Source organism: Salmo salar, unplaced genomic scaffold, assembly GCF_965601325.2.
Source record: "Salmo salar unplaced genomic scaffold, fSalSal1 ptg000152l, whole genome shotgun sequence".
In the NCBI taxonomy this organism is placed as follows: domain Eukaryota; kingdom Metazoa; phylum Chordata; class Actinopteri; order Salmoniformes; family Salmonidae; genus Salmo; species Salmo salar.
The window spans coordinates 1110905-1125967 of record NW_027675323.1 but is presented as its reverse complement, the minus strand read 5'-3'; the positions used below and the strand labels follow the sequence as shown (position 1 = coordinate 1125967).

The 15063-nt window shown below is 41.7% G+C and overlaps 2 protein-coding genes across 2 annotated transcripts in view; both read right to left on the bottom strand.

Annotated features, from left to right (window-relative positions):
- The window catches only part of LOC123740285 (E3 ubiquitin/ISG15 ligase TRIM25-like), a 159326-nt gene that overhangs the window by 133723 nt on the left and 10540 nt on the right, over nt 1-15063 (bottom strand). The gene's annotated exons all lie outside the window — the stretch shown is intronic.
- On the bottom strand, nt 477-8775 carry LOC145867010 (E3 ubiquitin/ISG15 ligase TRIM25-like). The gene is made up of 3 exons (XM_082971054.1): nt 8053-8775; nt 7525-7620; nt 477-752 (listed from the first exon to the last, which is right to left on the bottom strand). Exons 1-3 carry the CDS (start codon nt 8647-8649, stop codon nt 492-494), a joined length of 954 nt encoding a protein of 317 aa, XP_082827180.1. The 5' UTR covers nt 8650-8775; the 3' UTR covers nt 477-491.

The following is a 15063-nucleotide window of genomic DNA, read 5'->3' as shown; positions in this document are numbered from 1 at the left end:
GGACAGAGAGGAGGGACAGAGAGAGACAGAGGGACAGAGAGAGACAGAGGGACAGAGAGAGAGACAGAGAGAGAGACAGAGGAACAGAGGGACAGAGAGAGAGAGGAGGGACAGAGAGAGAGAGAGGAGGGACAGAGAGAGAGAGAGGAGGGACAGAGAGGAGGGACAGAGAGAGAGAGAGAGAGAGAGAGACAGAGAGACAGAGGGACAGAGAGAGAGGGGGACAGAGAGAGAGAGAGAGAGAGAGACAGAGAGAGAGAGAGAGAGAGACAGAGAGAGAGAGAGAGAGAGAGAGAGAGAGGGACAGAGAGAGAGAGAGAGAGAGAGAGAGAGAGGGACAGAGAGAGAGAGAGAGAGAGAGAGAGAGAGAGGGACAGAGAGAGAGAGAGAGAGAGAGAGGGACAGAGAGAGAGAGAGAGAGAGAGAGAGAGAGAGAGAGGAACAGACAGGACAACATAAGATGAATAGTTTCACATGAAGTTCATTTCATATCACATGTAACAAGACAGTTTAGTTACCTGGAGGAAATGGATGTGATCCTCTGTGTGTGAGAGCTGCTCCAGCTCAGTGCTTCTCTTCCTCAGCTCAGCTATCTCCTGCTTCAGTTGCTCCAGGACTCCTTCAGCTTCACTCACTTGAGCCTTCTCTTGGGCTCTGATCAGCTCCTTCACCTCAGAGCTCCTTCTCTCAATGGAGCGGATCAGCTCAGTAAAGATCTGATCACTGTCCTCCACTGCTGCCTGTGCAGAGCGCTGTTGAGAGAGAGAGAGAGAGAGAGAGAGGGACAGAGAGAAAGAGAGAGAGAGAGAGAGAGAGAGAGGGACAGACAGAGAGAGAGAGACAGAGAGAGAGACAGAGAGAGAGAGAGACAGAGAGAGAGAGAGAGAGACAGAGAGTGACAGAGAGAGAGACAGAGAGAGAGAGAGAGAGAGAGAGGGACAGACAGAGAGAGAGAGAGAGAGAGACAGAGAGACAGAGAGACAGAGAGACAGAGACAGAGAGAGAGGGACAGAGAGAGAGACAGAGAGAGAGAGACAGAGAGAGAGAGAGACAGAGAGAGAGAGACAGAGAGAGAGAGACAGAGAGAGAGAGACAGAGAGAGAGAGACAGAGAGAGATAGCAGTTAGTTAATACACAACCCCCTGTCACTGATGCCCCTTCCCTCCCGCTAAGCCCACCTCCGTACGGTACAGTAGCCTCTGTGCTGCTTTGAGTCAGAACGCTGCCACCCTGCTCTCCAGGTCCACCAAACCCAGTGATCAGTGGTTCCTCCCAGACCCACGGCCCAGGCACCACCCCCCCCTCCTCTCGTGTGGGTCTCAGCAGCTGCCAGGCCCTCAGTACTGCAGCGTAGAAATCAGAGACCCCTGTTGTATTGAGTCTCTCCGGCCGCATGATGAAGAGCTGCTGATCCAGCCACAAACCCAATTCAGTTTTCCCTAAATGGCACCAAAAAAACCTACCTTTTAATTTACCACTAAAACCTGTTCTTAGGACCAAGCCATAAAAACTGTATTATAATAATAACTGGTTTACGTTTTAACTACCAACAATTGGTAAAAACTTTCCCCTTTCGGAAACAATGGGACGACCTCAGAGTTGACAAGGTAAAACTCTGTTGTTCTGCCGCTGAACAAGGCAGTTAACCCACTGGTCCCCAGGAGGACGTCATTGTAAATAGAATTTGTTCTTAACTGACCTGCCTAGTTAAATAAAGGTTTCATTAAAAAGTCTGGCAATAACTTAACTTTTCATTATTTAGACAGACTCCTCTAAATAATAAATATAATAAAATAACAACAAAAAAACAGTTAAATGCTAAGTACTATACATAGGTTTTATTTAAAAAATAACAATAGAACCTATTTAGTACTATAATGGTATTTACTAACATAATATTATTACTATAATAGTTTCTAAAGGGGTTCTAGGCTACCCTACCCTAGAATTAGGGTTCAGGATAAAACAGGTTATACGTAGGGTTAGAGTTTCTGTACAGCACTTTGTGACATCTGCTGATGTAAAAAGGTCTTCATAAATACATTAGATTGATTGTTAGGTTCAGGGTATTTAAAGAGATAAACTGTATGGGTTTATATCTCTCTTGCTCCTCCCTGTGGTCTTCTGTGGGAACTACATACCTCATTCACCACACTTGATAGGCTCATAATCTGAGGTAGCAACTGAGTCAGAGCTACAAATCAATGATCTCCACCTATCCATTAGGTTTACAACTCAGTGAACCTGCGCAGCATTCTCTCTATTTGATGTCTACGAACCAACAGATTTCAACGATTATCATATTACCCAGCAGCCATTTAGAAACAAATAAAAAAGGTTATTTCTTTTTTTCCTTTCTTCTGACTGTTTAAATCGGACACATCTTGAAAAAGAGAACAGGGACATGCGATTTGTTGAGAATTTGAACCTTTTTATATATAAAAAAATTATATATACAGTTAACCATGACCAGAACATGTTTAACGTTTGAAGGTTTTGCGCCAACCATCCTGGTAGGGCACTACAATCTATAACCAGGTGAACAGTGAGCTTCCTCACCAAGTAGCTGTAACCAAGTTGATAATAAGTTACCTGAGGTAAACCTACAAGGATAGTTAATAATAAGTTACCTGAGGTAAACCTAATAGGATAGTTAATAATAAGTTACCTGTTGTAAACCTACAAGGATAGTTAATAATAAGTTTCCTGAGGTAAACCTACAAGGATAGTTAATAATAAGTTACCTGAGGTAAACCTACAAGGATAGTTAATAACAAGTTACCTGAGGTAAACCTACAAGGATAGTTAATAATAAGTTACCTGAGGTAAACCTACAAGGTTAGTTAATAATAAGTTACCTGAGTTAAACCTACAAGGATAGTTAATAATAAGTTACCTGAGGTAAACCTACAAGAATAGTTAATAATAAGTTACCTGAGGTAAACCTACAAGGATGGTTAATAATAAGTTACCTGAGGTAAACCTACAAGGATAGTTAATAATAAGTTACCTGAGGTAAACCTACAAGGATAGTTAATAATAAGTTACCTGAGGTAAACCTACAAGGATAGTTAATAATAAGTTACCTGAGGTAAACCTACAAGGATAGTTAATAATAAGTTACCTGAGGTAAACCTACAAGAATAGTTAATAATAAGTTACCTGAGGTAAACCTACAAGGATAGTTCATAATAAGTTACCTGAGGTAAACCTACAAGGATAGTTAATAATAAGTTACCTGAGGTAAACCTACAAGGATAGTTAATAATAAGTTACCTGAGGTAAACACACAAGGATAGTTAATAATAAGTTACCTGAGGTAAACCTACAAGGATAGTTAATAATAAGTTACCTGAGGTAAACATACAAGGATAGTTAATAATAAGTTACCTGAGGTAAACCTACAAGGTTAGTTAATAATAAGTTACCTGAGGTAAACCTACAAGGATAGTTAATAATAAGTTACCTGAGGTAAACCTACAAGGATAGTTAATAATAAGTTACCTGAGGTAAACCTACAAGGTTAGTTAATAATAAGTTACCTGAGGTAAACCTACAAGGATGGTTAATAATAAGTTACCTGAGGTAAACCTACAAGGTTAGTTAATAATAAGTTACCTACTACAAGGTTAACGCGGGCTGGAAGAGAATTACTTCAAAACCACAGCAAACAGCTGGGACATATAGTAATATTATATATATATAATATTATATCACTGGGCTCCTCTGTGCTAACAAACCCTGTGTACCACCCCTCCCCTGTTTAACCTTGAATTTCGTTCAGAAAAACACTTCCACATTTAGCAAAACGAACCAACTCTTTACGGATCTGTTCGGTGGTAATAAACGGAGGCAGATTAGACACCACTACTCTTGTCGAAATCAGCACCAACACAACCCCTCACATAAATCATACTGGTAACTAGCCGGGCAACAAGACTCACCTTTTACATTACCACAACCACCGCCTTGTTCATTCTGGATACAGAGTGTATATGTTCCTCTCCCACCTGTTCACCGACCAGGATCAATAATTCCTCCACACCATTCTCCACAACGCACCTGAAGAGACAGCGTTTCTTCTCCACTCGGTTGAGGACATCAAACTACCCTACTCCCTCCTCAACTCTAACCGATAAACAGCGGAAACCGATAAACAAACCCTCCCACCATGACAAAATACATTTGGAAAATAGGCAAAAGAATAGCTGCACTCTTCACGAACGACAAAACCTCACGTTACCAACTTCTTCTTCTATGGTATAATGGCGGTCCTCAAACCAACGTTAAAGGAGCGTGGCGCCTCCTACTGTGCTGGAGTGTGTTCAATCACAGTTTACACCATTTCTAAATCCTCCTACCTAACTCAGTACTTCTGAGAAAATAAAAAAGATCCCTACTAACTTCTAATAGACCCTCCCCCATCCCCCAAATCCCTTCCAAACCCCCCCAACCCCGTCCAACCTCAATGACCCTACACTTCAATCTTTCCCTCTCTTCAACATCCTTACAACAATATAACAACACATGCTCCACCATTTCATTGACAATACCCTCCATTTACATTTTACATTTTTGACAAAATACATTTGGAAAATAGGCTCTCAATTCTCCATAATAACATTAATACCTCCAATAGTAGGTCACTCCTAATAGATTTACCAGATGATAAACTATTCAATACAGACAGAGAATCTGAGGATACTATAATTCTAACAGGTTGTACGTCCTCCACCCACTGGAGGACAACTATTATCACCAACAGTTCAACTGAGTACACTGACAGTTCATCTGTTAGTCTTCTACATATCTGCACATCCCATTCAGGAAGGTAAACACCTGCTCCTGTGGGCCCACTATCTGGGCCCTTGGATCCATCTGTGAAAAGAGGTAAAAAAGCATAACAACTTCTACCAATGTAATTGTCAACCAGTTTCCCTTTATCACTGACTTCTGACCCAATCTTTCCTTTTCTCTTCCAAGGTTAGATCAACAACAGGATCTGGGAGTAACCATGGAGGAACATCCCCTATCACCACAGAAAGGGCCAACCTCCAACTCCCTGAAACTACTCTCATCAGCAAGCTTTCCAACTGTCCAACCAAAACCACTGCCTTGTCTACTAGTATATTCCCAACAGTCATCTAGAACAGTAGCAGTGGGATGCTCAACCTCACAGCCTTTCAACCCAATAAGCTAATGACAATTTATTACGTCGTATATCCAAAGGCATCTCACCTGCCTCAACTGGACTATAATATAAATACATGATATTATGGGATACAAAATGGGAAAAGGGGAAATTATGATAATACTAAAAAACACCCTTCTAACTAACCCTACACTCATTAAAACCCACTACCCCATTCCACTACTTTGACCCTATCTGCTCCTGCACCGGGCCAACTAACCCTACACTCATTAAAACCCACTACCCCATTCCACTACTTTGACCCTATCTGCTCCTGCACCAGGCCAACTAACCCTACACTCATTAAAAACCCACTACCCCATTCCACTACTTTGACCCTATCTGCTCCTGCACCAGGCCAACTAACCCTACACTCATTAAAACCCACTACCCCATTCCACTACTTTAACCCTATCTGCTCCTGCACCAGGCCAATTAACCCTACACTCATTAAAACCCACTAGCCCATTCCACTACTTTGACCCTATCTGCTCCTGCACCAGGCCAACTAACCCTACACTCATTAAAACCCACTACCCCCATTCCACTACTTTGACCCTATCTGCTCCTGCACCAGGCCAACTAACCCTACACTCATTAAAACCCACTACCCCATTCCACTACTTTGACCCTATCTGCTCCTGCACCAGGCCAACTAACCCTACACTCATTAAAACCCACTACCCCATTCCACTACTTTGACCCTATCTGCTCCTGCACCAGGCCAACTAACCCTACACTCATTAAAACCCACTATCCCATTCCACTACTTTGACCCTATCTGCTCCTGCACCAGGCCAACTAACCCTACACTCATTAAAACCCACTACCCCATTCCACTACTTTGACCCTATCTGCTCCTGCACCAGGACAACTAACCCTACACTCATTAAAACCCACTACCCCCATCCCACTACTTTGACCCTATCTGCTCCTGCACCAGGCCAACTAACCCTACACTCATTAAAACCCACTACCCCATTCCACTACTTTGACCCTATCTGCTCCTGCACCAGGCCAACTAACCCTACACTCATTAAAACCCACTACCCCCATTCCACTACTTTGACCCTATCTGCTCCTGCACCAGGCCAACTAACCCTACACTCATTAAAACCCACTACCCCCATTCCACTACTTTGACCCTATCTGCTCCTGCACCAGGCCAACTAACCCTACACTCATTAAAACCCACTACCCCCATCCCACTACTTTGACCCTATCTGCTCCTGCACCAGGCCAACTAACCCTACACTCATTAAAACCCACTACCCCCATTCCACTACTTTGACCCTATCTGCTCCTGCACCAGGCCAACTAACCCTACACTCATTAAAACCCACTACCCCCATCCCACTACTTTGACCCTATCTGCTCCTGCACCAGGCCAACTAACCCTACACTCATTAAAACCCACTACCCCATTCCACTACTTTGACCCTATCTGCTCCTGCACCAGGCCAACTAACCCTACACTCATTAAAACCCACTACCCCCATTCCACTACTTTGACCCTATCTGCTCCTGCACCAGGCCAACTAACCCTACACTCATTAAAACCCACTACCCCCATCCCACTACTTTGACCCTATCTGCTCCTGCACCAGGCCAACTAACCCTACACTCATTAAAACCCACTACCCCATTCCACTACTTTGACCCTATCTGCTCCTGCACCAGGCCAACTAACCCTACACTCATTAAAACCCACTACCCCCATTCCACTACTTTGACCCTATCTGCTCCTGCACCAGGCCAACTAACCCTACACTCATTAAAACCCACTACCCCATTCCACTACTTTGACCCTATCTGCTCCTGCACCAGGCCAACTAACCCTACACTCATTAAAACCCACTACCCCATTCCACTACTTTGACCCTATCTGCTCCTGCACCAGGCCAACGGCCTGGGAGGACGGGACACCACCACTCAACACACCCTGGAACTCTTCTGAAGTCAAATCTAGTATGACCAAATACTTCTCTGCAGCTGCCACCAAAACATATTTTTTTTCTGTGATTTACATTCCATTTCTGCGGTACAGTTGATAACCATTTCCTATGAACACTAAGAAGCCAACCTTACTGAAGCATATATCACTCGTTGGCCCATCCCTCTGTGCTGTCACAGATCTACTACTCACAGGGATCCTCTCAGGATCCCTCAGCCTTGACCCATCCTCCTTTACTTTCTTCACTGCCTCAGCAGTGACAACCTGTTCCCAACAGTGGGGTCAGTGGGATTGGATAGGGGCCCCTCTACCTCTCTCTCTCTCTCTGACTGGAGGAGACAGGTGAAATGGTGTGTCTCCTCTGGTCAACAATACTCACCTTGAGAGACTCCACAGCCTGTTGGAGCTCCTTCAGCTCCTTCTCTCTCTCCTGGAATCTCTGCTGGACCTTCTGCTGACTCATCCCCAGCTTCCTCTGTGGAGAATCACTCTTCAATGAGCTATCAAGCTTTATTAGTCCAGTAGATCAATAGTATAGTAATGTGACATAGGGCCCATAGAGAGGAAGGTCTAAAAAATGGATGGTCCATTTACTAAATGATATTTATTTGTTGCTATGTGAATGATTATAGTTTTTATGGTAGGACTACATGTATCAACAGGTTGAGACTGAACTTTGGACTCATAAAAGGCCATTCAGAATGATAATAGTGTTAGACATTATAAAATGGTGATACATCTGGAGAATCTGGGTTGACATATCAATATACTCAAGGTTTGTGTTCATATTTGTTCTGCTGAGGATCCATTTCATTTGAATGATCTCATGTTCAAACAGCCTTAGTTCCTACTGTATCTTTAATTCTTTGTTTATCAGACAGTCACCAACAAGTTGTTCTGGTCTTACCTGTTTCTCAGTCCTCTCTGCTGCAGCTGACACTGTATCATGGCCTTTATGTTCATCCATCACACACAGCAGACAGATACACTGCTGATCGGTACGACAGTAAACCTCCAGCAGTTTGTCATGATGAGAGCAGATCTTCTCCTGTAGTTGTGTGGTGGCTTTGACCAGCTTGTGCTTCTTGAAAGCTGGAGATTCGTAGTGAGGTTGGAGGTGAGTCTCACAGTAAGAGGCCAGACACGCCAGACAGGACATGAGGGCTTTCTGCTTTCTGGTCCCAGTGCAGAAATCACACGCCACATCTCTAGGTCCAGCATAGCACAGAGCAGGAGGGGGAGCAGCCTGGAGTCCTGTCTTCTTCAGTTTCTCCACCAGCTCAGCCAACATGTTATTTTTACTCAGCGTCGGCCTCGGACTGAAGGTCTGTCTGCACTGAGGACAGCTATAGACCCCTTTCAGAACATCCTGATCCCAGCAGCCCTCAATACAGCTCCTACAGTAACTGTGTCCACAGGGGATGGCGACTGGTTCCTTCAGTAGATCCAGACAGACAGAACAACAGAACTGGTCCTGGTCCAGCAGAACTCCCTGTTGAGCCATTTGGACGGTTGTTCACTCTCACACAGACAGACGACACAGAGACTCAGATCAGTTTCGTTTCCTCAGAAGAGAGTTTGTGAAGGGGGATGGACTTCCTGGTTCTGCCAGAGGGGTGGGGTTAGAGGGAGGGAGGGAGGGGTTAGAGGAATGCAGGAAGAGAGAGAGGAACTGCAAGCAACATCAAGAGGGAGACAAATAGTTTTGTTCCAATGTTAGAGCCCTTAACATGGAACAAATGACATAATGAATCTTAAAATGTGAGTTGTTAGAATATATGAAGGGTAACAGTTTTCTATGAAGTATGTATGTATCATTATTTTAATCACCTTTATAATGCCTTATAAATCAATAAGTCCTGAGGAGGTGTGATATATGGTTATTATACAGTACCACGGCTAAGGGCTGTTCTTAGACAAGACACAACACGGATTGAGAATTATCTAACACTTTCAACAATACAATCACATTTTATTTTATTGGTTTCATACACATATTTATCAGATGTTATTGTGGGTGAAGTGAAATGCTTGTGTTCCCAGCTCCAACAGTGCAGTAATATCTAACAATGCTTGTGTTCCTGGTTCCAACAGTGCAGTAATATCTAACAATGCTTGTGTTCCCAGCTCCAACAGTGCAGTAATATCTAACAATGCTTGTGTTCCCAGCTCCAACAGTGCAGTAATATCTAACAATGCTTGTGTTCCTGGCTCCAACAGTGCAGTAATATCTAACAATGCTTGTGTTCCCAGCTCCAACAGTGCAGTAATATCTAACAATGCTTGTGTTCCCAGCTCCAACAGTGCAGTAATATCTAACAATGCTTGTGTTCCTGGTTCCAACAGTGCAGTAATATCTAACAATGCTTGTGTTCCCAGCTCCAACAGTGCGGTAATATCTAACAATGCTTGTGTTCCTAGTTCCAACAGTGCAGTAATATCTAACAATGCTTGTGTTCCCAGCTCACAGAGGGCAAATCTAAAAAGTCTATGAAAATATTAGGACAAGCAATGATATATATATATATATATACACTGTGTACTGTGATGTGATGCATAGACAATTTGGAGTACATCTGTAGTATATCTGAAGAATAGTAGATGTACAGTAGTAGTTATATAGGATGAACCATGACTAGAATACAGTATATACATATGAAGTGGACAGCAGTAGTTATATTGGATGAACCATGACTAGAATACAGTATATACATATGAAGTGGACAGCAGTAGTTATATAGGATGAACCAGGACTAGAATACAGTATATACATATGAAGTAGACAGCAGTAGTTATATAGGATGAACCATGACTAAAATACAGTATATACATATGAAGTGGACAGCAGTAGTTATATAGGATGAACCAGGACTGGAATACAGTATATACATATGAAGTGGACAGCAGTAGTTATATAGGATGAACCAGGACTGGAATACAGTATATACATTTGTATTAATTTCACCTTTATTTAACCAGGTAGGCAAGTTGAGAACAAGTTCTCATTTACAATTGCGACCTGGCCAAGATAAAGCAAAGCAGTTCGACAACAAACAACAACACAGAGTTACACATGGAGTAAAACAAACATACAGTCAATAATACAGTAAAAAAATAAGTCTATATACAATGTGAGCAAATGAAGTGAAATAAGGGAGGTAAAGGCAAAAAGGCCATGGTGGCAAAGTAAGTACAATATAGCAAGTAAAACTCTGGAATGGTAGATTTGTAGTGGAAGAAAGTGCAAAGTAGACATAGAAATAATGGGGTGCAAAGGAGCAAAATAAATTTATAAATAAATAAATAAATACATTAGGGGAAGAGGTAGTTGGGCTAAATTATAGATGGGCTATGTACAGGTGCAGTGATCTGTGAGCTGCTCTGACAGCTGGTGCTTAAAGCTAGTGAGGGAGATATGTGTTTCCAGTTTCAGAGATTTTTGTAGTTCGTTCCAGTCATTGGCAGCAGAGAACTGGAAGGAGAGACGGCCAAAGGAGGAAATGGCTTTGTGGGTGACCAGAGAGATCCCTGGCCTTATCTTCTCTCAAGAAGATGTCTGGTAGGCCCATTTAAATACCTTTTTTGGACATTTCAAGATAGCAGATGTTTGAGTTGGGTCTATTAACACAGCTGTGAGTTGTTATTTTTTTCATTTTTTCATTTTTGACAAAAGGAGCACTCCTGGAAGTGACAGATTTTGACTCATATTGAGTGATAAGACTGAGCTATTTAAAAACACTTTTTCAACATTTCAAGATGCCAGTTAGTTCAGTTTGATCTTATTAAAGACAGCTGTATATTATTTTTTTTGACCCAAAAATATTCTATGTTCACGCCCACTTTTTTTGCACTATGTTTGAAGGCTGTCAACTTCTTGTCAGGAGGAGAATCACTTAGCCTTTCAACTAATTTTCAAATGATAGGATGCCTATTTTAAAACACTTTCTCTACATTTCAAGATAGCAGTTAGTTAATTTTGAGCATATCAAAGACAGCTGCAACTTTATTTTATTAATTTTCACAATGTTTTTTTTTTTTTACCCAAAATTATTCTAAGTCCACAGTCTCTGTCATTGAACTATGTTGAGCCGTGTGCCTGGTGATTGAACAGGTTACCAGGTGTGTTTTTGAATATAGTTCTTAATGGCTTCAGTGGTGTGCTGGGGTCCATTGCTTGCTAAGGGGGAACCTCCCACCCGGGTTCAGCCAACAGGGGGCGCACCCAACCCCTCTAGTAAAACTGAATGTCTCTCTCTCTCTCAGGCTATGAAAAAAGCCCCACCTCCTCTCGCTCAGCCATTCTAACAGTGGAAGCCAGGATCTGTGAGAAACTATGATAATAAACTGTGAACAATAATGAAGCCATGTTTGTCTGTGTGAGTGAGGATTTATTATTTAATTGTGTGATAACTTTAATTTTGTGATAACTTTATGTAATACATCCTGTTTTCTAACTGAATAAACATTTTAAGATAGCAGTTGGTTCAGTCTGATCATCTCATGTACTGTTGGAACTTTATTTTAATCCTTTTTCACTATTTTTATTTTTTTATGACAAATTCAAGAGCCTCTGTATACATTTTTACACATTTTTCCCCACTCTCTACTTTGTACAATGACAGAGAAGTGGGACTCTGTCGTTTTTTTCTGACAAGTTCTCTCATTGATCTCAGGTTCAGCCACCAGGGGGCACCCACCCTCCATGAAAACTTTCATAGGCTCTCTTTCACTCAGTAATCATGTAACAAGTCGACAGGCTCCCAGAGGCAGGGCGATCAAAGGCTCCAACTCACTGAAGTGCCCATCAGCCCAGCCATTGTTATTATTCATACTGTTTGGAAACAGGTTCTATTCAGAACCTCTCAGACTAGAAAATATAAATAATATTTACTATAGTGTTTTAAATTGTTTGCATCTCTCTCTCTCTCTCTCTCTCTCTCTCTCTAAACAGACATGACATTGACTCCTGAGTGTTGAACTTTTGCCCACTCTATAGTCACCCTGGTTATTATATTTCACATAGATTGCCCATGCAAGGTTGTTGCCTAGGTGATTGCAGTTGGACACTCATCAGAGTCATTACAGTTTTTTTCTCAATTGCTAAAACACAATTTCTGAAACCTTGCTCCATTTCCTGAAAACATTAAACACAAAACCTCATCTTCAAGCACTATTTACATAACCTCTGACTCCTCTCGCAAAATGAAACATTCGCCTCAAAACAGTTTTACCTGTGTTCAAAATCAAACACTGCTCTCAAATCATAAACAAAGTGGTCAAAATGATATACACTCTCAAGCAGTCAGTAAACAATACACCGAAAAATAGAAAACACATTGTTCAAAACATACAAAATTCTCAGGGAGAAGTACATTTTTAATTAAAAAAAATATTCATATTTTTCCGTCATTGTCTTTTGATGAACGAAAACATGTTCTATCATAGTAGCTCAAAATGGATCAGAAATTACTACTCTGCTTTGCTCTTTGCAATTTAGTTTTTTGTTCTTCCTCCTCCTTGTACCCCTATTTTTACAGTACTGTACCCTGCATCTCACAAACTTGTCCTTTGTCTCTGTGATACTGTAATTCTTGTTCTTTGTTGATATGAACCTGCAACCAGTCAAAATCTATTGAGCAGTCAGTACTGTTAATAAATGGAAAGCACAATGTTCAGGGCCATACAATTTGTCCATTGTACAGTATACAGCCTACAATGCACTCACTGTACTACAGTATACAATACTATAAGGGACACAAATCAAAGGAGTAAACATGTGATCAATGTGCTTCTTCTTGTCTTTGGGCTGGGTCAGGCCAGAGCACTTTGTCCACATCACTTCCTGAGGCAACGGGGGAAGAAGCCTCTTGTGTGCCGTATCCAGCCCTGTCATGATTCCTCACCTATATCACCACAGGCTAAATCCATGTCTTGCAGCAGATTTACTCTGGTGTAGGGTTGTCTATCATACACTTTCCATCTCCAAGAGGAGAAAAACTCCTCAATCGGATTCAGGAAAGGCGAGTATAGAAGGAGGTACAAGTTCATAAACTGCCCATTGATGTTAAACCATTCCCTTACCTGAGCAGCTCGGTGGAAACTGACATTGTCCCACACTATCACATAGGTGGGGATGGGATTCTCATTTAGCTCTTGAACCTGTTGCTCAAATAAAATATCTCTTAGATTGGTAATAAATGTTAGAAGGTGCTGGGTGTTATATGGCCCGAGTGTAACATGGTGGTGTAGAACACCATGGTTGCTGATAGCAGCACAGATTGTGACATTGCCACCTTGTTGACCAGGGACTTCAACAATGGTCCGCTGTCCAATCATGTTTCGGCCTCTCCTTCTCCTCTTTGTCAGATTGAAGCCTGCTTCATCGACAAAGATGAACTCATGGGGTCTGTCCAAGGAATCCAAGTCAAATATTGTCTGTGTAGAAATACAATATACTGTATGTAGGATTTTGTAAGTCGTACAGAGACAGTGCTATACTGTAGAGTACAATTAGGCCTACTGTATGCACTTCTGATTCACATACATTGTATGTACTGAAGAGTAATGTCATTCACATAGTATGTGTTAGTACTGTAGACAATCTGGATTACAGTAAATGTTTCTGAATGTACACTTACTTGCACATACTGAGCTCACAGTTCTTTCACCCTTGTTGAGTTGCGCTCAAAAGGTACTCTGTATACTTGTTTCATTCGCATCCTGGTACGATGGGGGACACGGTCAATTGTGGAAATGCTCACACTGTCGATTCCCTGGAAGTGTGTGTTGTCTTGTATCACTCGTTCCTGGATTTCTCTGAGTCGTATTGCATTATCTTGCCAACTATAACGGCCTCTTGCTCCCGAGTGAATATAGCTGTCCTTCCACCTGCATGTGGCAGCCTTGCAATTCTACAAAAGTAGTTGTGCAGTTACAAATCATATTCATGCAGTACAATACATACAGTGATTAACTTTACAAAGGTCTATTGAAACAGCTGCATATAGTGTAGTACAGTAAATTTGCAATTACAAAAATACAGTAGTATACTGTACCTGTTCTCTTCTCTGAATGTCCTTACTATGGTGGACACAGAAAATCGGCTCAAATTGGGTTGCACTCTAAGTCCTGCTTCCCTCATTGTCAGTCCATGGACAAGAACATGGTCTATAACTGTTGCTCGAATTTCATCAGATATTTCCACTCTTTGTCTTCCTCTTCGTCCTCCTCTTCCTCTTTCTTGCCCTCCTCCTTCTCTTCCTCCTCGTCGCCCACCTCACATACGCACTCATCCTCGTCCTCTCACATTGTTTCTTCTATCCATTCTCAGACTTTCTCCTTCCCACCTTCAACAACCTGTTTGCTCTCTGAACTGGCTTATATTGGTTGTGTCGCATCATTTGAAACAGGTTAAATCCATTTTGAGTGGTTGTGTTCTATCAATGACATGTGTTCTCTATCTGTATTTGATTGTTGCCACTTGTGTTTACCAGTATGGATGACATGTGCATTAAAGTGCAGAATGTGTTTGAGAATGAGAACGTGTTTAGAGTTTTGCTGAAAAGTCTAAGTGAGATCTGCAAATTGTGTTTTACCATGTGAAATGGTTTAAGGTATTGACAACAGACTGCATAATTAGCTAAATGAGACCAGGCAACTGAGAACTTTGTTCAGCCAATGGGTTTTAGTGTTTTAGCAATTGAGCAAAACTGTAAATACCTTTTTTGGACATTGTTTGAGTTGAGTCTATTAACACAGCTGTGAGTTGTTATTTTTTTCATTTTTTCATTGTTGACAAAATGAGCAGTCCTGGAAGTGACAGATTTTGACTCATATTGAGTGATAAGACTGAGCTATTTAAAAACACTTTTTCAACATTTCAAGATAGCAGTTAGTTCAGTTTGATCTTATTAAAGAC

Coding starts and splice junctions, on each gene's coding strand:
- LOC145867010 (XM_082971054.1), bottom strand. CDS start 8,649: ATGGCTCAACAGGGAGTTCTGCTGGACCAGGACCAGTTCTGTTGTTCT. Junction 7,621..8,052: donor CAGAGAGGACTGAGAAACAG/GTAAGACCAGAA, acceptor GATTCTCCACAG/AGGAAGCTGGGGATGAGTCA. Junction 753..7,524: donor AGGCTGTGGAGTCTCTCAAG/GTGAGTATTGTT, acceptor CTCTCTCAACAG/CGCTCTGCACAGGCAGCAGT.